We start from the raw sequence: 25,433 nt of genomic DNA, 5'->3' as shown, positions 1-25,433 counted from the left end.
TAAATATAATAGTATAATAAAATATACCCATAATTCTGAACTAGATTTATCAGTCTATAATATCTCAGTCCAAGCACTCGTAACAGAGATTTCTGAGTCTCAATGCCTTTCTGTATCACTACAGCATGACTACACTTCGCTTCCATAACAACCTCATATTTCCAGCATCTCTATTATATTGTTCAAATCAAACAAAAATAAATCCATACACACATTGTACAAACATACCTCAACAAACCTCTTGTAGAAGAGATATTTCAGAGAGCCTAGGTGTCGCTGATTTATGACATTCGGACAGAGAACTGAAACAAAAGAAAGGCCTTTAAGTCAACACAACTTCTGAACTTCCTTGAAGCGTTCTTTTCTAGATAGTACTTTTTTCCTCCCCTGATATAAATATCATTTTAAATGATGAACACACAGAAAGACGCTATCCAAACCTGAAACAAAGAGGGCCAGAAGCATCCTGGCCTTGCCTATATTAACACTGCTAACTGTGTTTAAAAACCAGATTAGTATTTGTAGTGTAAACAAGCCCATAAATATATTTTGCAATTTGGCATGTGCTACAATAGGCAGTTTTCTGCTGCTGCTGCTTCTTCTCTCTCTCTCTTTTTCTTTCTTTCTTTTTTTTTTTTTTGAGGGAGTGGTGAGAAAAATCATTTAAGCCTTAGCGATATATGCACTGGACATACATATATCCTAAATATCCAGGACACGTTCCAATATAGAGGAAAATGTGCAAGAATTTAAATGCTGTGGAGCAGATTCAAAGAACAAATTCAAAGAAAACAGAATTACCAACATCCCAAGCAGAAAGTCACAGATTTTCAAGAGACAGACTACACACATCTTTGATGCACCAAGATGTTCCAGTAGCAAAAACAAGCTAATACAAAAGAGTAAAGACAAGGGGTACATTTTCAAAAGCGCCCAAATGACTTAGGAACCTAAATCCCATGGACTTTCAATGAGATTTAAGGTCATAAGTCACCTTGAAAATGTGACTTGGGCATTGTCTACCCTACACAGTTTTTGTCAACAAAAGGCAGTTTTTACTGAAAAAATAAAATCACCTCAATGAGAGGCATTGAACTTTTTGCAGCAAAGTTAAAGCGACAAAGCATCAGCGTAAACGCTGCCATTCATTATATCACCAGAACTGGCCTCACCCAGTATCCCACAATGCCCACTGAGACCGCTCTGCTCACTGTTTTGAACTCAGCTGCACTCAGAGGTGAAAGTAAGCCGGCAAGAGCCGGTGCGCTGTACCGGGGTGGATCGGCTTCCCCAGGCGCAATTGAAAGTGGCTGGAGTCCCCGGCCCTTTAAATTGCTGCCAGAGCCCCGCTGCCGGAGCCCTGGGGTAGCAGCGGCCGGGCTGGGGCGGCGATTTAAAGGGCCCAGGGCAGTAGCGGCAGCCAAGCTCTGGGCCCTTTAAATCGTCCCCAGGGCTCCGGCAGGCTCCGGGGACAATTTAAAGGGCCCGGGGCGGTAGTGGTGGCCGGAGCCCCTTCCCCAGAGTCCTACTGCCGGAGTCCTGGGGAAGTGGCGGCGGGGCTCTGGGGATGATTTAAAGGGCCCAGGGCTCCAGCCACCGCTACCACCCAGGGCCCTTTAAACCGCTGCCAAAGGCCCCGGCTGCTGCTGTTACCCCGGGGAGGGGGAAGGAGGCACCTGCCAGTACAGGTTGGGCCGGGGCTGGCTCTGACCTCCCCCAGCACCACCCCTTCCGGGGGCCAGAGCTGCTCCAGCCCAGCCTCGTACTGGTAAGTCCCTAGACTTACTTTCACCCCTGTCATAGGATTTTCAAAATCATAAATTTCATGATATTACTTACTGAAATCTGAAATGTCACGGTGTTGTAATTGTAGGGATCTTGGCCCAAAAAGGAGTTTGGGGGGTGGGGGGGTCGCAAGGTTATTGTGGGGGGGTTGCGGTACTGTTACCCTTACTTCTGCGCTGCTGCTGACGGCGGCGCTGACTTCAGCGCTGGGCGGCCGGAGAGCGGCGGCTGCTGGCAGGGAGCCCAGCTCTGGAGGCAGAGCCGCCGCCAGGAGCAGCGCAGAAGTAAGGGTGGCCTGGTACGGTGTTGCCACCCTTGCTTCTGCGCTGCTGCTGGCAGCGGTGCTGCCTTCAGAGCTGGGTGCCTGGCCAACAGCCGCCGCTCTCCGGCCGCCCAGCTCTGAAGGCAGCACAGAAGTAAGGGTGAAAATACTGTGACCCCCTAAAATAACCTTGTGACCAAGCTTGCAACTCCCTTTTGGGTCAAGACCCCCAATTTTAGAAACGCTGGTCTCCCCAATGAAATCTGTATAGCATGGGGCAGGGGTCCTCAACCTCTTTCAACATGCTATAAAAATTCTGGGGCCCAGGGGTGGTGGAACTCAGGGCTCTGGGCCAAGAGGATGACCCTTGGGCATAGGCAGTTTGACTTCTATTGGGGGGGGGCCACAAGGACTGGAGAGGCTCAGGCCAGCTCCGCACAGCGGGGTTCAGGGCGGGAGCACCACCTCCACCCCCGACTCACCGCAGCAGCCCACCCACCTGTCTGGGTTATGGGGGGGCCACAACCAAAAAATATGACTCAGCTCAAAAACTCTGAAAACCGCTCAGGATGCAGACAAGGGGTAGCTAGGGGCTGTGTGTGGGCAGGGGGAGAGATCAGGTTGTAGGGAGGGGATAGCTCAGGATGCAGGGAGGGGGATATGGGGGCAGCTCAGGGTGCAGACAGGGGGTAGCTAGGGACTATGTACGAGCAGGGGTAGCTAGGGGCTGCGTACGTGCAAGGGGGGTAGATTAGGTTGCAGGGAGAAGGATAGCTAGGGGCTGTGTGCCAGGAGGGCTCCCCCTGTGGTGGCTGCTCCCCAAGGACTCTGCTGGCCCCAGAGCTGGGTCCCCTCATCCAGGCAGCTCTTACCGGCTGTGTGAGCAGCCAAGAGGGCTGGAAGCTGAGGAGCAGCAGCAACCCCAGGCACCAGCAACAGATGGGGGAATGCCATGGCTGCCCACTCCATGGTACCACCAGCCAGAGGAGCAGCTACCCTGCACTGCCTGGCTCTTGCTTCCCACCTACAACCCAGCCAGAGAGCAGGGCCTGAGGAGGCCTGGGGGAGAGGAGAACGTGCAGGGGGATGGAACAGCTCCCAGACTGCCCCACTCTCAGAAAGGCACTGCAGTCGGGGGGGCCAACACCCTTGTTCCCTGCTAGCTCTGCCCATGGGCTCACAGCTTCTGCCTGCGGGGAGCACCAGGGCTTAGAACTTCAGTCCCACATGGATCCCAGCTTCAGTAGGGAGTGGGGGACGCTGGGGCTCCCGGCTTCAGCACCACACCGCTCCTGGCTTTGGGGGCAGGGGGGCCTTGCCAGTTTCAGCCCCGCACTACTCCTGGCTTGGCGGAGGGGAAGAGGGGCACCGGTTTCAGCCCCACACGGCTCCTGGCTTTGGTGAGTGGGGGAGCAGCTTCAGCCTTGCACCACTCCCAGCTTGAGCCCCGCAAGAGGGTGCCGGGGCTCCTGACTTTAGCCCCATAGGAGGTGCCCAGGGCTCAGGGCACCGGGTTTCAGCCACGGGACCCTGCCCCCCCTCCCCGAAAAGGCTTGCAGACCCCTGGTTGAGGGCTGTTGGTAAAGGGTAAAAGCACACGAAGCACCAGATTTCATGAGGGGAGACCAGATTTCACGGTCCGTGACGCGTTTTTCATGGCTGTGAAATTGGTAGGGCCCTAGTCATGTGGGACTCTGTCACAAGTCTTACTAAAATGAAGATATAGCACATCATCTGCTTCCCCATTACTCACAGAGAGTAACCCTGACAAAGAAGGCAATTGGGTTGCTTTAGCATGATTTCTTCTTGACAAAATTATGCTGGCTATTCCTTATAATCCTATTATCCTCCAGGTGCTTACAAATTGATTGATTGATAGATAATTTGTTCTAGCAACTTTAGGCTGACTGGTCTATAATTCACTGGGTCCTGTTTGTTACCCCTTTTAAAGAGAGGTGCTATGTTTTCCCTTCTCCAGTCCTCTGGGACATACACCTGCTGTCCAGGAATTCTCGAAAATAATTGCTAACGGTTCTGAGATTCAGATTCAGTTTAAGTACCCTAGGATGAATTTGATCAGACCTTGCTGACTTGAATATATCTAACGTATCTAAATATTCTTTAATTTGCTCTTTCCCTATGTTGGCTTGTGTTCCTTCCCCCTTGTTGTTAATATTAAGTGTGCTGAGTATCTGGTGAGCCACAATCTTTTTGGTGAAGACAGAAGCGAAACTGGCATTAAATACCTCAGCCTTCTTGATATCACCAGTTACTAGCTCTCCTTCCCCACTCACTAGAGGACCTACACTTTCTTTAATCTTTCTCTTGCTCCTAATGTATTTAAAGAACCTCTTCTTATTGCTTTTTATGTCTCCTGCTGTGTCTTAGCCTTTCTGATTTTGTCCCTGCCTGCTTATGCTACTCTTTTGTACTCCTCCTTACCAACGTGTCCACCTTTCCACATTTTGTAGGATTCCTTTTTGATTTTCAGGACATTATAGAGCCCCTGATGGAGCCATATTAGCCTCTTACTATTCTTACTGTCTTTCCTTTCCACAGGGATAGTTTGTAGCTGTGCTTTTGATACTATCTTCTTGAAAAACTGCCAGGTCTCTCAAACACCCTTTTCCCTCAAAATTTCTCACCATGGGACCTTACCTACAAGTTCTGGGAGTTTGTTGAAGTCTGCTTTTTTTGAAGGCCATTGTCCTTATTCTGCTGGTCTCACTCCTTCCTTTCTTTAGAACCATGACATCTTATAATTTCATGATCACTTTCACCCAAATTGCCTTTAGATTTGCAATCAATTCCTCCCTGGCACTCAGAATTGAGTCTGAAATGGCTGCCCCCTGGCTATACAGCACTTTTCATCAGCAAATTTCCAAGCAGGTCAATATCATTATCCCCATTTTACAAATGAAGACACTGAGACAGAGAGAGGTAAAGTGACCTGCCCATGGTTACACAGACCAATGACAGAGCAGGGAATTGAACTCAGGTCTCCTGAGTCCCAGCCCACTTCCCTCTCCAAGATAGCATAAGACAATCTGTTGCAAGCGCTTTGGAGAAGGGGCCGTTCTTTCGTGTTTGTATGGTCCTGGGCCTGGTGCATGGCTGAGGTTCCTACGCACCAGCACAAAGCAAATCTTGCTTCTTGGCAGGGGGCTAGACTAGATGACCCTTGGGGTCCCTTCTAACCCTGTCGCTCTACGATTCTAATAAATACTCCCTCCCTCAACATACATCACTGGATGTGTATTATTACAAAATCTTGCAGTAGCACCATAATGGGATCTAGCCTGGATTGCATTTCGCATTTGGGACAGACGTGAAACCAGAAATTCCACCCTTCCACCCATCTTAATCATTTGGTAGGGAGGAAGCCTAATACTAACAGCCAGAAAGCAAAAACAAATGTGATGTCCTCTTTACATACAGGGTTTGAAATAGACATACACACACACTGCACTGGCGTTACATGGTCTGTGGGTGTCTTTTGGGATGATAGCTCTTCAGTTTTGTAGATCTGGTGGTTGACTATATAAAACTGATAATGCACCCCATTCCTTCTGATTCACTATTAGGTCCCACTCAACCCTGTCTTTACATTACAGCAAAAGCCTGATTCTCATTTGCACTAACTCGCTTCAGACTGCTCTTGCAATGTTAAGGGGCCTTCGTGTAAACGAGAACCAGCTCCCCAGAGTTGAAATCTTTGGACGTAAAGAAATAAGACAACTAAAGCCTTTATCTTCTGTACTGAGAGATATTTCCTATGGTCTATTTGGAGGAGGGAAGTGTTTTAGACCCATAGCACTTTCTCATGAGAAGAGTCCCTAATGCAGATTAGGGTGAAGTGGCATAGAGTGCAGCTGGATAGGATATCCTTTTACTGTAATTTCCAGGACCCATTAATTTTACATAATTTCATTCCATGGCCCCAGGAAATAGGAAAAGCAGTCTCCATAGGGGAAAGGGAGCAAAAATCCACAGACTCTCGGAGGCTCTTGACCATCCCATTAAACTTGTAGTCCAGACACCAGCTGGGCCTCCCAAGAAGGCAGGGGCACAATGCTAGTGTGAGCACTTAGATGAGAGCCGAAAGAATGAGTGCCACACGGTGGGCTTCTGGCTCATCTGACGATGTGGCAAACTCTGCTTCAGAACAAGAAGGGAAGAGTGGGTTTGGCCACAACAGAGTGCAGAAACCAAGAGACCTTTGGATTGCTCCAGAGTCCTCACACAGAGTCTTCTCCCTAGATTAACTAGGGCCCTTTAGGGGTCATCTTCAGCAGTCGCTTGTACTTCAAAGGGAAAAGACACAGTTCTTTAGAAAAACAGGGAAAATGACAAGGGAAGGGCCCAGGCCAGCAGCATGTTCGAAGCCCAACTCTCCTTCAGCAACCTGAAGAGAGTGAGTGGTGATTTGGCTTACACTATATTTCATATCCTTGTGGGAGAAGGTGGGTGTACAAGCCAGTGGTCACTTCCAGGTAAAAGTTCCTGACCTTTTGTGTGAGAGGCTCACATCTCCTAACAATGAATTCACACAGGCATAGACAAAGTTGCACTGGTATTTGACAATAGGGCTGATACACGCAGCAGGAAAATCCTCCACAAGTGGTGGGAAACAATGGTTTACAACCCCAGATGATCTAATTTAATGGAACAGTGAATCCTTCTACCTGAACTAATGCACAGATTTCTGAGCAGCCCTCTTCTGCCCTCTACTGTTTAAATACATGAGAAATAACAATTCTCAGTATATATCGTACACTGTTATCCCTAGGGCTTAAAGGTTTGTACAAAATGCAATTCAGGATTAAATGCAAGGGAAAAGCTGGTGGCAAAAACCACAAAAAATAAGCCAGCAACAGTATTCGTGCCAGCAAGTTAAAGAAGTATGGATTGGATGAATGGACTGTAAGGTGGATAGAAAGCTGGCTAGATCGTCAGGCTCCATGGGAAGTGACCAACGGCTCAATGTCTAGTTGGCAACCGGTATCAAGTGCAGTGCCCCAAGGGTTGGTCCTGGGGCCGGTTTTGTTCAACATCTTCATTAATGATCTGAATGATAAAATGGATTGCACCCTCAGCAAGTTCACAGATGACACTAAGCTGGGGGGAGAGGTAGATATGCTGGAGGGTAGGGATAGCAGGATGTGGACAAATTGGAGAGAGTCCAGCAGAGGGCAATGAAAATGATCAGTGGGCTGGGGCACATGACTTACAAGGAGGGGCTGAGGGAACTGGGATTGTTTAATCTGCAGAAGAGAAGAGTGAGGGGGGCATTTGATAGCAGCCTTCAGCTATCTGAAGGGGAGTTCCAAGGAGGATGGAGCTCGGCTGGTCTAAGTGGTGGCAGATGACAGAACAAGGAGCAATGGTCTCAAGTTGCAGTGCGGGAGGTCTAGATTGGATATTAGAAAACACTATTTCACTAGGAGGACAGTGAAGCACTGGAATGGGTTACCTGTGGAGGTGGTGGAATCTTCATCCTTAGAGGTTTTTACAGTCCAGCTTGACAAAACCCTGGCTGGAATGATTTAGTTGAGAGTGGTCCTGCTTTGAGCAGAGGGTTGGACTAGATGACCTCCTGAGGTCTCTTCCAATCCTAATCTTCTATGATTCCATTATTCTAAGCCCTTGTTATTTATGCTAAGAAACCATTTAACAGGATAAGGTAAAACTTCATGGTTAAGGTAGTAAGTAGATAGGCTTTTCAGTTAATTTATGCTGCAATGGGACAATATCTATAAAGACCTGTCAGTTGACAGTGAAAGCAATTTCCATCTCCTCCCTCGCTAGTTAGGTGCATCAGGCATGCACGTTCATTCTAACTATGATGATGATGATTACTTGCTTTACTGAGGGAATCCCTCACTCACAGTTACAACATCAGGTACAATGTGTGAGATTAGCTCTACTTTTGTGTGTGTTACTCTGCTTCCATATTGTATTCCTCCATATATACACTGTTTAAAGAGAGCATGGAATATCAGCTTAACTATTTCAATCCCATAACCAAACAGAAACTTTCAACAACAATATCTGTAAATCAGCTAATTCAGTCCCAGAGGGTCTCCAAAGGAAATATCCCATAATAATGAGCAGACTTGTTATAGCAGAACATAATGACCTATCTTTATATGCGAGGACCAGTTCTATGAAAATGAATAGCTTTCCTTCTCTCAGGCAGATGCCCATAATCTTCCTCCTTCCCCAGTTCAGCTAATTAAACAGAATTTGCATCCACTTTACTGGGAAAGCTAAGGGACTCAGAACAAAATCCCAGTGATGAGTGCATCACAGTTGTGCGTCAAGAGGAGGGAGCGTGCACAGGGCAGAGGAAGAGGACAACAAACTATAAGATACATGGAGCTATCATGTGGCTGTTTATTTTCGCTGGGATCCCATCTGCTGATATACTGAATCATCTCTGGTCTGTCTCATAACTCTTAGGATCGGTAACAACATAAGTTGTTTCGCACATTAAGGACTGGCCAGCTCCTAAATCTTGCTTAGGGGGATCAGTGGGGTTTACTGCACTGGGAGAAGGGTGAGTTTTCAGCTAATGGGACTTGCCTAGAACTGAGTCGCAGATGGGCCTGCTTTCCCATGCCAAGAACCTCTACCCTCCTCCAGGATTCCTTACCAAAAGCAACCTCCCCCTGCTGCCCAGTTTGCCTGGGATCTGTCTGAGAGGAGGTATGCTAAGTCTCGTGAATCTCGTGAAGAGGGTTACTGTCTGTTCGGTGGCTTGCATTGCTGCCTGCTTTTAGCAGGCAGTTGTCCAAGTATGGGAATATCATAATTGCATTTCTGCACAGGTATGCTGCAACCACGGCCAATACCTTCGAAAACACTAGAGGGGCAGTAGAGTGGCCAAAGGGAAGGACCCTGTATTGGAAGTGGTCCTGTCTGATGGTAAAATGGAGAAATCTGAGATGAGAGGATGTATTGTTACGTGAAAATACGCATCCCGGAGGTCAAAGGATGAGAACCAATCACCTCTTTCTAGAGCTGGAATTATGGTACCTACTGTGACCATCTTGAATCGTTGTGTTTTGATAAATTTGTTGAGTCATTGTAGATCGAGTATTGGTCTCTAGCCACCGGATGTTTTCTTTGTGAGAAAATAGTGGAAATAAAATCCTCTCCCTCTGTGTTCTCTTTGAACGGGTTCTACTGCTCCTAGCTTCATGAGGTGGCTTACCTCCTGGCACAGTAGAGACTCGTGAGAGGGATCCCTGAAGAGGGTCAGGGAGGGAGGATGGGTAGAGGCGTTGGGGGAAAAATGGGGGATGGAGAAACCAGTTTGTATGATTTCTAGCACCCATTTGTCAGATGTGATGGTCTTCCAGATTGGATAAAATGGAACTAAACAATATCTGAATGGTTGGGAGAGAGTTGGTGTCACCAGCACAGATAGACCTGGGGTTCTCGAGTCCTCAACCAAAGCTTCAAATTTGTTGTCTGGAGGTTGACGGTTGGGACTCAGCTACTGAAGAAGTGGACTGGCATCCCCTCGGGGGCCTGTGACTCAAATCACCATTTTTGTTGCGAATACATGGTCTGGCAGTAGCGTTGGGGTACATAATAATTTTGCTGTTTTTTCCTGGGTTTTGGTGTATAGATTCCCAAGGATCAGAGTGTCGCTTGTGAATCCTTGAGCGAGTGGAGAGAGTCATCTGTCTTCTCATCAAAGAGTTTGGGACCCTCGAATGGCAAATCCTAAACCATGGATTGCACCTCCTTAGGGAAGCCGGAGAGATGGAGCCATGAGGTCTCTCTCATCACAACAGCTGTCGCCACTGAACTTCCAGCTGTGTCCGCAGAATCAAGTGCGGCTTGCAGGGCTCTTTTGGAGATGAGTTGTCCCTCTGATACAAGCGCTGTGAATTGTTCTCTTGTCCTCGGAAATAAAATCAGTCAATTCAGACATTTTTGTGTAGTTAATATAGTCACATTTTGCCAGAAATGCCTCGTAGTTGGCTATATGGAGGTGTAGTATAGCCAAGGAATAAGCCTTGCGGCCAAAAAGATCAAGTCTTTTCCACTCTTTGTCATGAGGTGTGGTTTTGGGCTCTTGTTGCCTATCATGTTCCTGGACTGCATCCACCACTACGGAATTGAGCACTGGATGTGAAAAGAAGAACTCTGTGCCCTTGGCTGGTACATAATACTTTTTTGTCAGACCTCTTGCAGGTTTTGACAGGGTCCATCAGCACATCGTTCATAGAGATTTTGGATGAAGCAGATGTATGCAAAATGTCCACTACTTTGTGTTGTGCCACTTGGACCTCCTCAAGGGAGATGTCCAGGGAGCTAGCCACCCTTTTAAATAGATCCTAAAATAGTCTGAAATTGTCCCCTATATTATTGGGAGGAGGCATAATGGTGTCATCTGTGGATAGTAATGGCAAGTGGGTAGGTGGTACTCCTTCCAGGATCGGGGTTCTTCCTCATCTTCCTCCGGTTCCCCTGCCACCATCAAAGATCCAGGCACCAAAGCTGCAGATGACTGCTGTATGCCGGGTCTGGATGTGGCAGGCAGTCCCTGTTGTGTGAGGTATGCCGCCCACAGGTTCCAGTATGCCCACTGGGGTGGGGAAGACATGGGGGGCCTCCAGGGCTGGCCGTACCATTGAAAATACTTGGGATCAGTGTAATATGTCCCCTGAGGGGGTCCTGAGTTAGTCAGTTCATGGTAGAGGGGAGATTGTGGAGGGAGATCTCCTTGTCCTTCCTCACTCTCATCCCCCTCTTCACTCGAATAGGGAGGAGCAGATTGTATTGGAGATCACAGAATCATAGAATATCAGGATTGGAAGGGACCTCAGGAGGTCATCTAGTCCAACCCCCTGCTCAAAGCAGGACCAACACCAACTAAATCATCCCACCCAGGGCTTTCTCAAGCCTGACCTTAAAAACCTCAAGGGTAGGAGATTCCACCACCTCCTTAGGTACCCATTCCAGTGCTTCACCAGCCTCCTAGTGAAAAAGATTTTCCTAATATCCAACCTAAATCTCCCCCACTGCAACTTGAGACCATTACTCCTTGTTCTGTCATCTGCTATCACTGAGAACAGTCTAGAGCCATCCTCTTTGGAACCCCCTTTCAGGTAGTTGAAAGCAGCTATCAAATTCCCCCCCTCATTCTTCTCTTCCGCAGCCTAAACAATCGCAGTTCCCTCAGCCTCTCCTCAGAAGTCATGTGTTCCAGTCCCCTAATCATTTTTGTTGCCCTCCGCTGGACTCTTTCCAATTTTTCCACATCCTTCTTGTAGTGTGGGGCCCAAAACTGGACACAGTACTCCAGATGAGGCCTCACCAATGTCGAACAGAGGGGAACAATCACATCCCTCGATCTGCTGGCAATGCCCCTACTTATACATCCCAAAATACCATTGGCCTTCCTGGCAACAAGGGCACACTGTTGACTCATATCCAGCTTCTCGTCCACTGTAACCCTTAGGTCCTTTTCTGCAGACCTGCTGCCTAGCCATTCGGTCCCTAGTCTGTAGCGGTGCATTGGACTCTTTCGTCCTAAGTGCAGGACTCTGCACTTGTCCTTGTTGAACCTCATCAGATTTCTTTTGGCACAATCCTCTAATTTGTCTAGGGTCCTCTGTATCCTATCCCTAGACTCCAGCGAATCTACCTCTCCTCCTAGTTTAGTGTCATCTGCAAACTTGCTGGGGGTGCAATCCACACCATCCTCCACATCATTTATGAAGATATTGAACAAAACCGGCCCCAGGACCGACCCTTGGGGCACTCCACTTGATACCGGCTGCCAACTAGACATGGAGCCATTGAATCACTACCTGTTGAGCCTGACAATCTAGCCAACTTTCTACCCACCTTATAGTGCATTCATCCAGCCCATACTTCTTTAACTTGCTGACAAGAATACTGTGGGAGACAGTGTCAAAAGCTTTGCTAAAGTCAAGGAACAACACGTCCACTGCTTTCCCTTTATCCACAGAACCAGTTATCTCGTCATAGAAGGCAATTAGATTAGTCAGGCATGACTTGCCCTTGGTGAATCCATGCTGACTCTTCCTGATCACTTTCCTCTCCTCTAAGTGCTTCAGAATTGATTCCTTGACGATCTGCTCCATGATTTTTCCAGGGACTGAGGTGAGACTGACTGGCCTGTAGTTCCCAGGATCCTCCTCCTTCCCTTTTTTAAAGATGGGCACTACAGTAGCCTTTTTCCAGTCGTCCGGGACTTCCCCCGATCGCCATGAGTTTTCAAAGATAATGGCCAATGGTTCTGCAATCACATCCGCCAACTCCTTCAGCACTCTCGGATGCAGCGCATCCGGCCCCATGGACTTGTGCTCGTCCAGCTTTTCTAAATAGTCCCGAACCACTTCTTTCTCCACAGACGGCTGGTCACCTCCTCCCCATGCTGTGCTGCCAGTGCAGTAGTCTGGGAGCTGACCTTGTTCATGAAGACAGAGGCAAAAAAAGCATTGAGTACATTAGCTTTTTCCACATCCTCTGTCACTAGGTTGCCTCCCTCATTCAGTAAGGGGCCCACACTTTCCTTGACTTTCTTCTTGTTGCCAACATACCTGAAGAAACCCTTCTTGTTACTCTTAACGTCTCTTGCTAGCTGCAACTCCAGGTGTGATTTGGCCTTCCTGATTTCACTCCTGCATGCCTGAGCAATATTTTTATACTCTTCCCTGGTCATTTGTCCAATCTTCCACTTCTTGTAAGCTTCTTTTTTGCATTTAATATCAGCAAGGATTTCACTGTTAAGCCAAGCTGGTCACCTGCCATATTTACTATTCTTTCTACACATCGGGATGGTTTGTCCCAGTAACCTCAATAAGGATTCTTTAAAATACAGCCAGCTCTCCTGGACTCCTTTCCCCCTCATGTTATTCTCCCAGGGGATCTTGCTCATCAGTTCCCTGAGGGAGTCAAAGTCTGCTTTTCTGAAGTCCAGGGTCCGTATTCTGCTGCTCTACTTTCTTCCTCGTGTCAGGATCCTGAACTTGACCATCTCATGGTCACTGCCTCTCAGGTTCCCATCCACTTTTGCTTCCCCTACTAATTCTTCCCCGTTTGTGAGCAGCAGGTCAAGAAGAGCTCTGCCCCTAGTTGGATCCTCCAGCACTTGCACCAGGAAATTGTCCCCTACATTTTCCAAAAACTTCCTGGATTGTCTGTGCACCGCTGTATTGCGCTCCCAGCAGATATCAGGGTGATTGAAGTCTCCCATGAGAATCAGGGCGTGCAATCTAGTAACTTCTGCGAGTTGCCGGAAGAAAGCCTCGTCCACTTCATCCCCCTGGTCCAGTGGTCTATAGCAGACTCCCACCACGACATCACCCTTGTTGCTCACATTTCTAAACTTAATCCAGAGACTCTCAGGTTTTTCTGCAGTTTCATACTTGAGCTCTGAGCAGTCATACTGCTCCCTTACATACAGTGCAACTCCCCCACCTTTTCTGCCCTGCCTGTCCTTCCTGAACAGTTTATATCCATCCATGACAGTACTCCAGTCATGTGAGTTATACCACCAAGTCTCTGTTATTCCAATCACATCCTAATTCCTTGACTGCGCCAGGACTTCCAGTTCTCCCTGCTTGTTTCCCAGGCTTCGTGCATTTGTGTATAGGCACTTGAGATAACCTGCTGATCATCCCTCTTTCTCAGAATGAGGCAGGAGACCTCTCCTCTCACGCACTCCTGCTTGTCCTTCCTCCTGGTATCCCACTTCCCCACTTACCTCAGGGCTTTGGTCTCCTTCCCCCGGTGAACCTAGTTTAAGGCCCTCCTCACTAAGTTAGCCAGCCTGCTTGCGAAGATGCTCTTCCCTCTCTTCGTTCGGTGGAGCCCGTCTCTGCCTAGCACTCCTCCTTCTTGGAACACCATCCCATGGTCAAAGACTCCAAAGCCTTCTCTCCGACACCACCTGCGTAGCCATTCGTTGACTTCCACGATTCGACGGTCTCTACCCGGGCCTTTTCCTTCCACGGGGAGGATGGACAAGAAGACCACTTGCACCATCCTTCTTCCCAGATGCAAGGAGACTCGGTGCCAAGCATGACATGTTTGTGTTGGTGCCAATGATAGGGGAGTCAGGGACAACTAAGAGACGAAGAGGCCCTTGTGGCTGAGAAACTGCTGCGAGGTCTGTTTGATTGGCCCCTGAGGCGGTATCATTGTCAGTGCTGGGAGCTGCTGTGTATAAGCTGGCACTGAAGGCTGTGCCGCTGTGCGCACCGAGCATGCCTTTGAAGGAGCCACCGTTTGTCCCGGTGCCATGCCGTTGCGTGCGGATCGCAGCTTTGGTATTGGCTGTGCCGAGGCATGAGGCTTAGATTTCTCCTTAGTGCCTCTGTCAGAGCCGACTCATTTAGAGTCTCTGGCTCTAGCGGTACCAGCGGTGCCGGGTGGTCCTGCTGTGTCTATAACCGGTGCCTACAGTGCAGTCGATGCCGGTGCTGAGTGTCCACTCGTGGAACGTCATTTCTTGGCTGATTCCTGCGTTGGGGACACAGGTGCCTGCCTTTTTGATGTTTTTTGGCAGGTTGCTCAGATGCATGGTTGAGGAGGAACCCCTGTCAGAAGCCGTGGTCAGAGAAGTTTCACCAGGAGGGCTCCGGGCTCAGATGCAGGTTTGAGAGACTTCTCCTTAAGGAGGAGCTTTAACTGCAAATCTCTAGCTCTTCTTGTCCTAGCAGTGAGCTTGAGGCAGTGCGGGCACTTCTGAGTTGTGTGCGTTTCGCAGAGGCAGCGAACACACTGATCGTGGCCGCCTGAGACAGGTGTAGCAAGCTTGCAGTTGAGACAGCGTTTAAAGCCCAGGAAACCAGGCATTCCTGTCAGTGGGGGCTTTCGCTCTCAGAGAGGCTGTGTATTCGAAGGTTCAACTGAAATTTCTCCCCAGCCAGTAGTTCAAAAGGCAAGGAAAAGGAAAAAGGGTTTTGTTTTGTTTTAAACTAGGTGACAGGGATAAAAGAAAAAGGGAAACAATGTAAATAGCTGTTAATGAGAAAACTAAGAAACTAACTGTTAAACTAACTAACTACTAAGTAGTGAGGCGCTGCTGATTGCTCCGACTCTGTAGCGGAGGGCGTAGAGAAGGAACTAAGTTGGGGGGCTGGTCACACAGCATCAGTTAACTGCCTGAAGCAGCATGAGATGGCGACCATGCATGTGCGACCCAACCGGGCACTGTTACCAGAAGTCTCTGAGTACAAGCACAGGGGCGCACAAACACTTAAAATGGAGCACCCCGAGGGACAGCACTCAAAGAAGAACAATTGGAATCAAATCCTCAAAAACCGCAAACACCTGCCAATGCATGTCCTGACTTGCAGCATGAGCTCTCCCTGGAACATTACCCTGCTCATATGCATGGAATTTCACAGTGTACTGTCATTTACAATAAAAAGAAAACTGATCAAAGGTTCCAAGTAATTCTTCAGTTATACTGTATGTTAATACCCATAGGTAAATTCAAGGGCTGAATTTTTTAACTGAGGCATTGTTTTTATTATCCTGCACGAACAATAATACAAACAACAATGTTACAGATCAAGCTGGTGGCCAAATCTCTTTCACACTGCAGGTACCTTGCTAGGGAAAAGATGAAGGAAACCTCTGGAAATATGAACATACATTGGGGTGGTGCACTTAAAGTCCCACCCGGGTTCCAGAAATAGATCCACATGGGAAATTCCATTAGAACAGGCAGAATCCTTCAAATTGCTGGAGTCTTTGTCACTCTTTGCCCTGGCAGATCCACCTACCCCTATCTGCTGTACCCCCTAATCTCTTTTTGCAGAATCACTGGTACACACCCTACAGTCATTAATACAGCAGGTGCAGTTAGACAGATCTGGCAGTGTACGAATAAAAATCCTGGAGAAGCTAAAACTCACCAACAGGAGATGATGATAATAATGATGCTTTGTAGTTATACCATATAGTGTTTTATACCTTCAGTGTGATTTCTAACCCTGGATAATTCAAAGGGCACTGTGAACTCCAAAAGCACATTTCTGTCTGAACATTTTTTCTTACTGTTGTTACAAGTAACATCTAAGGTTAAAGGAAACAAATCTCTGTTTTTTTTCAGCTTGCTCACTCTGTGCTTTGACAGCACTTTATGCACGGACAATTTCACCATTTCTCCTGTACAGTCTGTTTCCTCTGTGTGTGGGTCTTTCACAGGTTTGGGAGAGCAATTCCTTCAACTCCCTTTGTAAATTGACAGGGGAAGTATGACCTAGTGGATGTTCAGACTTACAAGGCAGAAAATCCTCAGGTCGAACCGTGGGTGAACCATCAACCTGTTTTAAACAAATCTCTTAATTCCTCAGTGCCTCAGTTTGCCCACCAATACAATGGGAATTAATTACAATTACATGCTCCGGGGGAGGGTTTGTGAGGATAATTCATTTATGTTTGAGCAGCATTTTGGAGATGTGAAGATGAATATGCAACACGGTATCACTACAAGATGGAATAGAATTCACAGCTTAGGTTAACAAATAACATTCAGTCCCAGAAAACAGGGAAATATGCAATATCCAGTTGTGCTGATGGAGTGAGGGACCTACACCGGATGCAAATTATAGGGGGCACCTGAGGATTTCTGCCAAGAGTCATTACCTTGTTAATGTCACAATGCAAGGAAACCTAATTACCTCTCCCAGTAATAATCAATGCAAAATGTTAAAGAGAATGGATTTTGAGTGACATTTAGGAGTGAAGCAGATCCCTTAGAAGGATGTAAACTGTATTACTTCTCCCGTAAGGTTGCAAGAGCCCTTTAAATTCCCTTCAGCAGCAGCCATCCCTATTTCACAGGAAAGATATATGTGCCTCCTTCTTCTCATGGCTTATCTCTTTTAAGCTGATTGGCTTGTAACTCACAAAGTCAGAATCCCCAGATGAGTAATGTGTGGCCTCTTATGTGAGCCTGATGGAGCCAGTACTTAAAGCCGACCATCACATGTTTATGCAGAACCATTCTGAAGCCAAGATTTATGTCATATCATGGAAGAAACAGCCAATTAGTCACTAGCATCTAGTTCTTCAACAACACAAAGTGAAAATTTCCATAATTTATGTGCTTTGTTTTTAAACAACATCAAATAAGCTCCAAATGACAGCAGACATTGCTTGCTGGACACGTGGGAGGATGGATTAAATGATTCACTGGAAAGGTGATTAAATGATTTAGTGTAATATCACATACCTGGATCTAGATTATATTGTTCTAGGAGCCTGAAGACCAGTTTGCTTAACATTTTGTGGTTGAGTTTGTTAGGTCGTAAACCTTGATACTGCCTGTAAACAAAACAAACAAAGCAAGGAAGAAACATCAATGCAAGCAGATAAGATACTTCTCCCTTTTAATAGCAGGGATGTTGTCTGATGCTTGGTGGTGGTAACAACTTCTTTTCCCTCCTCATCTATTACAGCTGAGCCTAAACCATTCTTTCCTCCAACTGGGTCTAAATTAGCTGTTACCACTCAAGAAAGACATCATGGATAGTTCCCTGAAAACATCCACTCAATGTGCAGCAGCAATCAAAAAAGCAAACAGAATGTTAGGAACCATTAGGAAAGGGATAGATAACAAGACAGAAAATATACTGCCATTATATAAGTCCATGGTACGCCCACACCTTGAATACTATGAGCAGTTCTGGTCACTCCATCTCAAAAAAGTTGCATTAGGAAGGGAAAAAATGCAGGGAAGGGCAACAAAAATTACTAGGGATATGGAACAACTTCTGTATGAGAGATTAAAAGGACTGGGACTCTTACATTTGGAAACGAAACAACTAAGTAGGGATATGATAGAGGTCTATAAGATCATGACTGGTGTGGAGAAAGTAAATAAGGAAGGGTTATTTACTCCTTCACATAATACAAGAACCCAATGAAATTAATAGGCAGCAGGTTTAAAACAAACAAAAGGAAGTACTTCTTTACACAACGCACAGTCACCCTGTGGAACTCATTGCCAGGGGATGTTGTGAAGACCAAAACTATAATTAAGTTCTAACAAGAAATAGATAAGTTCATGGAGGATAGGTCCATCAGTGGCTTTTAGCGAAGATGGTCATGGATTCAACCCCATGCTCTTGGCATCCTAAGCCTCTGACTGCCAGATGCTGGGAGTGGATGACAGGAGATGGATCACTCAACAATTGCCCTGTTCTGTTCATTCTCTCTAAAGCACCTGGTATCAGCCACCATCAGAAGACAGGATACTGGCCTAGATGGACCACTGTTCTGACCCAGTCTGGTTATTCTTATGTTCTGGAAAGTCCTAGCCAATAAAGCCTCCATATGGTCCAATTAAACCTTCAAAACACTGCTTCTGAGACAGCAGCAAAGTGGAGAGCTTACTTTAAGGTAAGTGCTGCTCTTTCCATCAGTTAGCTGATACTTGTGTCTTCGTCAGCCTCCGATTCTCCATTCAAGGGCTTTAAGAGTTCACATCAGGACCTGACTTCCAGCAACCTAGTACGTAATACCCACTCTGATTTTATTAGCATTGTATCTGCTGCGTGTATGCTGTTATTTTGATTGCACTGCTGGTGCTTACTTGGCATAAGCCACTTTAGTGGGAGGTGGTTTATAAATTAAAAAACAACCCTGATTATTTCACTGGAAAAGGAATGATGAGTATATACATTTCTTGTTTTTTGCCACTGTATCACGGGAATACTAGACACATATGCAAAGGCTTTTTACTTTGACTAGGGCTATCTGCAGATGGCTCCCTCACAACTGCACCATTTCCTGGCTTAGCACTGCTATCTGAAGCTGACGGAAAGGAAATTTTCAGTTAAAAATTCAACTGAAATCAGGGTTACCAACTGACGATCCTCATTCTCATCCCCACATCTCTCTGCCAGATATGCACAATGGATATTGCGACTCTCAGCCTTCCACAGCAAAGCCCCAGAGTCAGATGGCTGTTGAGGTCTCCTGGATAAGATCTACTTCAATGTTTTCGTTTTTAGCTTCCCCGCGCAAAGTGCTCAGCCCCTGACACTTCCAATGATATCAATGGGAGTGATAGGTGCTCAGTGCCTCATAGAATAAGGCCTTCGGAAAGACCAAATTTCACAGTTACCAGAATTTTTCCCTTCTCTGATGGGAAGTGACTTACCCTGTGGCTTTTAACATGTTATTAGTGAATGTAGAAAGAGCACTGGAAAACATATTGTCCTTAGCTGATAGCTATTTAGCACCTGCTCATAATGTTATATAATATTGTATGCTGTTTGGATATAAGGAGGACAAAACGCTGGAAAATAGAATAATCTTATACCTTGAGAGATCTGTAGTATTAAAATTAGGTTCACACCACATATCCAGGGTCTGCAAGAGTTTGCACTGGAGATCAGGATATTCTGCCACATAAGCCTCCACTAGGTTAGTTTTCTCTTGAAGTAGCAATGGAGTGCACATCTAGGAAGAAAAATAGTTTTACACTTGTAAAGCACTACAGAGACATTGTGCTTTATACCTAGTGCAGACTGCTGCCCATCGCATTGGCTCAGCAGCACTGGTCACAACACTGGAGAGGCGGAGCCAAGTCTCCAGCCACTCCCAGCCTACAGGCACAGGAGCAGTCCCATTTTGCTGCTGCTCAGAATGTGGATAGTGAGCCTTATACCCCTGCATGCATGCTCGGGATGGGCCACACTCTGTCTCAAAGTCTTCTATACCTAGGTCTGTAAGTGCTTGAGAAAAGTTTTCTGAATTGCTTCAACGTTAGAAAAATATTTCTACATTGAAATATGCTTAAAGGAAGTTTTCTACACAGAATTTTCAACACAAATATTACCAATAACATTACAAACCTTTGGCATTAGAATTTATTTAACCAAGGCCACCTCTTATCACCACATAGGTAGAAAATACCTCTTATCTTCTACACCCATTATTCTGAATGGGGGGAGCAGGGGAGGAGATGAGATTATTTTTGCATTTAATAAACCTCATTACAGAAACAATAATTTGCAAAACAGAATCAACACAGCTGAAGTTTTATCCCAGTTAGAAAAATATTCTATGAAGATGGAATGTGGTATAAAAAAATCTTTCAGTCACTTCACAGACTGAAATGTTATTTTTAGCAGCTCCCTAGCGACTTCTTGCAAATTAGATATTAGTGTATAGTACTGGTATATAACTTCCACTTTTGTGCAAGACTGCGCGTCTTGTTTAGCAAAGGATACATATGATGATAGAGGAGACTACAGGGGAAACAGACTTGCCTTCTCCACATCTAGTTCCAGCTGTAAGTTTAGCTTTATACTCAGAATGGCTGCCTAGAAAACACAAAAGGTAGAAAATATTTCTGGTTGTAGAGGAGAATGTGTATTTGGGAGAGCTTATAAACAGATGTGTTTCTAAACTGAAGTATAGATGGTTTATACACATTTTCCACAGAATGATTCTTTTTATTGTTATATTCTGAATGTGCTAATTACATGCATTTGGCTGCACAGATTTCATTTACAAATCCACAAAAACATCATCAGTGGCACTAAATGTTTTAAACAGTATTAAACCTCAGAAGAAAAATTCTGAGATCAAGTACTCTATTAAAAAATTTAGAGCGAAAAACCAGAGTCTCTAGTCAAGTGTTTGGAAAGACTCAACTGACAGATAATTTTCTCCAGAATACACATTTAAAAAATGGAACAAAAAAGGATATTTATGAGTTAACTTGAACACAAATCTTGCTGCTTTTAAATTTTCTATGCGGTTATATTTTGTGAAAACATCTCATTCATAAATTTGAATACAACTAAAATAAGATTTTTAGTTTCAATCACTTAAATGTAGCTCCACATATACTAGATGTGATGAATCACAAATAAAAGGATGATAATAATTATAACAACATCTGATGAAGTGAGCTGTAGCTCACGAAAGCTCATGCTCAAATAAATTGGTTAGTCTCTAAGGTGCCACAAGTACTCCTTTTCTTTTTGCGAATAATTATATTGTGCCCTTTTATGCTGTGTTCTGAACATTGATGAACTAAGTCTTGTAATCCCCATGTGAAGTTCCTCAGAATCAGTATCCTAATTTTGCAGATGGGAAAGTGAGCCACAGAGTGGCAAAATGATTTGAGGAAGGTCACACAAGCAGTCAGTGGCATAACCAGGAATAGAACCAAGATCTTCTGCATTCAAATCCTATGTTTTAACCCCAAAAACTTGCTTCCATACTGGCTTCAGTTTCCCTCCTCTACTAGGTGCAACTCCCACCCTAGTATAATAAGGTGATACAAAACAAAGGATAACTGTTACTCGTGAATTCAAAATCAATACACCCATACCATTCTACAAGGGGGTTGCTAAAACATGTTCTTTGGAGCCCTGATTCAGCAAGGCACATAAACAGTCCTTAAGCCCATCCCTATTTAGCAAATCACTTAACCATGCACTTAAGTCTCAGGCCTTGTCTACACTACCAGGTTTTGTCGCCAAAACTGCCGTTTGTCGACCCAAACAGTGAGTGCATACACACTGCAAGGCAACTTTTGTTGGGGAAAATGCCTGGTTTGGGTGACAAAATTCATCCACCCTCACGAGAGATTTAACTCTTTTTCCTCCACATTTTTGTTGACAAAGTGCAAGTGTAGACACCACGCTTCATTTCATCGCTTTAATTGGCCTAAAAGGAGGTATCCCACAATGCCCATCCTGACCCATCCCATCTGGTCAGCAGTTTAAACTCCACTGCCCTGCAGACAGGTAAACAACCATCTGCCCCTCCCCCTTAGAAGCCTCTGGAATTTTTGAAATTCTATTTCCTGTTTGCTCGGGGTGGAGAGTTCCCATCGTATTTTCCCAGGTGACCATGGTGGTTTATCGCAGAAAATGCTGTCCCACTTGGACCACTGCAGATCTGTTGGATCTGCTCAGTATATGGGGAGAGGTGGCTGTGCAGTCCCAGCTGCGCTTGTGTCAGGGTTCCTTCCCCACTCTGAACTCTAGGGTACAGATGTGGGGACCCACATGAAAGCTCCCTAAGCTTATTTCTACCAACTTAGGTTGAAACCTGGTACGCTGCCACCACCAAGCGATTTAACAAAGAATCAGAGAAAAGACCACTTGGAGACGTCTTCCCCCAAAATATCCCCCCAAGCCTTACACACCCCCTTTCCTGGGGAGGCCTGAGAATAATATCCTAACCAATTGGTTACAAAATGATTAAAGACCCAAATCCCTGGGTCTTGGAACAATGGAAAAATCAGTCAGGTTCTTAAAAGAAGGATTTTATTTAAAAAAAAAAAAAAAGAAAGGTAAAAGAATCACCTCTGTAAAATCAAGATAGAAAACACTTTACAGGATAATCAGATTCAAAACACAGAGGATCCCCCTCTGAGCAAAAACCTTAAAGTTACAGAAAACAGGAATAAACCTCCCTCAACACAGGGAAAATTCACATAAAACAAAAGATAAACTAATCTGCCTTGCCTGCTTACCTATACTGGTTGCAATACTGGAGACTTGGATTAGGATGTTTTGGAGAAGATGTATTTCTGTCTGGCCTCTCTCAGTCCCAAGAGAGAACAACCACGTAAACAAAGAGCACAAACAAAAGCCTCCTCTCTCGCCAAGATTTGAAAGTATCTTTTGTCCCCATTGGTTCCTTTGGTCAGGTGCCAACCAGGTTATTTGAGCTTCTTAACCCCTTAAAGGTAAAGAGGAATTTTAGGCTACCCTTATGGTTATGACAGCTTGAGACGTAGGAATTGGGATACCTATGGGCAGATGTCCCAAGGCTTGTGCAAAAAGGGCTAAGATCGGGACATGTTAGAGTGCAGAGTGAAGATAAAGGAGCTGAGGCAGGCGTACCATAAGGCAAGGGAGGTAAACCGTCGCTCAGGTGCTTCACTCTAAGACCTGCTGGTTCTACAGGGAGCTGGATGTTATCCTCAGTCGTGACCCCACCTCCATCACCAAGAGCCCCGTGAATACTTTGGAGGGCACAGAGGCAGCAGAAAGAGGACCTAACCCGGAGGATGAAGTTATTAATGAAGAGGTGGAGTTAGATGAGAATGTGCAGCTCCCAGTGGAGTCACCCGGCGGGGCGGTCAGGCAGCCAGGAACCATTCTCCACTCCAGAGGTGTCTAGCCAGTCTCAGCAGTTGCTCTCTGGTGAGCAAGAAGCAGGAGATGAGATTTCTGGTAAGTGGCTGTGGTTTGTGTAAGTATGGAGGTGGGTTCAGGGTACAGAAATGTGGGAGGCTGGCTGTGTTTCTGTGAGCTGGACGTTTCCCTGTATAGCTAATCAGTATGGCAGAACAGAGTGTTGATGCACGCCAAGATCTCACAGGAATCCTCCAGAGAGATCTCCAGGAAAGTTTCCTGGAGGTACTCGGTAATCCTCTGATGAAGTTTCCATGGCAGAGTAGCTTTGTTCCTTCCCCCATTGTAGGAAACTTTCCCACACAACTGGTCAATCACCTGTGCAGGGACCAAAGCAGCACATAGGCGAGCAGCATAGGAAGCAGGGCAGAAGCCACAAGCATGGAGTAGATGTAGCCTCGTTTCCCTGCTTACCCTTACCTCATGCATATTTCCTAGAGTCACGGTCCTTCGTAGCAGGTTTAAAAGAGAACTGGATACATTCATGGAGGTTAAGTCCATTAATGGCTATTAGCCAGGATTGGTAAGGAATGGTGTCCCTGGCCTCTGCTAGTCAGAGGGTGGTGATGGATGACAGGAGAGAGATCACTTGATCATTACCTGTTAGATTCCCTCCCTCTGGAGCCCCTGGCATTGGCCACTGTCGGCAGACAGGATATTGGGCTGGATGGACCGTTGGTCTGACCCAGTATGGCCATTCTTATGTTCACCATTCAGTGCTTGTTTCCCGAGCCCAAAAGCAACGTTCTACCCTGCACACCCACTCTGTGAATGCCAAAAGCAATCTAAGTTGCTTCTATCCATATCACGCAGAATGTTGGGCGCCTGGAAGTCTTCTTCAGTTAGGAAATTCACGATTAACTGCACTGCCATCTGCACTGTCTTCAGGAGAGTTAATAGAGCATAGGAAAGCAGTGCAGGATCCATCCCTTCTCACAAAGATGACAGGGTGCACAGCAAAGAAGGGCAGTTGAAAAATGACGCGAAAGAAAGCCCAGACTCCATAGGACAGAACACAATGCATCACGGGACATTTAGCACTGTCCGACAGAAGGACTGCAGGATAGGTACCCACAGTGCATTGCTCACACTGTCAGTGATGATGCCCCCAGTATGGATGTGATCTGCTGACAGAGGGAGCAAGTGTGAACACAAAATTACGATTTTTATTAGGTCGACTTTTGGGTGCCAACGTCACTTTTGTCAACACAAATTGGTAGGGTAGACATGGCCTCAGTGAGTTAAATCTCAATCTTAAGCACATACTTAAGTGATTTGTTGAAATGCTTTTCTTGGTTTTATGACTACCAGTGTTAGAAACAAACAAACAGAAGGCCCTATTGAAGGGTATATTTACAGAGTCCAGATCTTTGAACAGAAAGGACAACATCAGATAGTATCAGCATGTTTACAATACGAATAATAAAAGAAGAGATAGGCCTAACTGAACTAAAGATGTGACTGACTTGGCTACTGTATCTGTTTTAATATTTCTTTTGTTATTGTGATGTTTGGTATTGTTCAACTCCACAAAAAAGTCTTCTATAAAATTACCCCATTTTTAATACTATTTTTACAGAGGATAAGATCTCCAGGGATGTAACAACTCATTCAGGGACTCATTTTGCTGTCCGATAAGTATTTCAGCACATAGATTATGTGCTTTAGCTGATACTTAAAGATAAACCCCACCACGGTCACTGAGTATTTCTCCATCACACAGCTTTGTGCATACTCTACACTGGACCAGGAGTAGCCAGAATAACTGGAAACTAGTAATCCTGTTAACTTAGTTGTAGAAGCCTCAGATCAAAGTTGGATCAGCAAGGCAATCGGAATTCCAAATCCTAGCTGCCTTCACCACTCCTCCAACTGTTAAGCAAGACCAACAACTACCTTTTAAAAATGATCCCCTCAGCACATTATCCAGGAACCCTAAAATCCTTGTGATGTCTGTATGCACAATGCATTTATTAGGAAGGCCTCTACACGCACTCGGAAACCAACATAACCCACATGTGAAAATGTCTCTTACAATCCTGAATACTAGCATGTGCTGCCTTTTCTGCTCCTACTAATGCATTCCAGTTCCCAGTAAGAATAAAAATAACAGCAAAGAAATAACCCAGGCAAGCATTTGGGCTACATTAACTCCCCTGCCCCTCCCACGCACTTCCAAAGTGGATCAAATTAGAAGCATGGGAAAGGTATAT

The 25,433-nt window shown here is 45.8% G+C and overlaps 1 protein-coding gene across 9 annotated transcripts in view; it reads right to left on the bottom strand.

Annotated features, from left to right (window-relative positions):
- The window catches only part of EXD3 (exonuclease 3'-5' domain containing 3), a 573,707-nt gene that overhangs the window by 378,317 nt on the left and 169,957 nt on the right, over positions 1 to 25,433 (bottom strand). For all 9 annotated transcript variants that reach the window (XM_073314573.2, XM_073314577.2, XM_073314575.2 and 6 more), the window contains 4 exons: positions 20,329 to 20,382; positions 19,377 to 19,516; positions 17,283 to 17,374; positions 229 to 302 (listed from right to left, as the gene is read on the bottom strand). In XM_073314573.2, the coding sequence (XP_073170674.1) occupies positions 229 to 302; positions 17,283 to 17,374; positions 19,377 to 19,516; positions 20,329 to 20,382 (360 nt within the window). The remainder of the gene's footprint in view (positions 1 to 228; positions 303 to 17,282; positions 17,375 to 19,376; positions 19,517 to 20,328; positions 20,383 to 25,433) is intronic.

This window comes from Lepidochelys kempii, chromosome 16 (assembly GCF_965140285.1).
Source record: "Lepidochelys kempii isolate rLepKem1 chromosome 16, rLepKem1.hap1, whole genome shotgun sequence".
NCBI classification, from domain to species: Eukaryota; Metazoa; Chordata; order Testudines; family Cheloniidae; genus Lepidochelys; species Lepidochelys kempii.
This window is presented reverse-complemented; position numbering and strand designations above follow the sequence as displayed.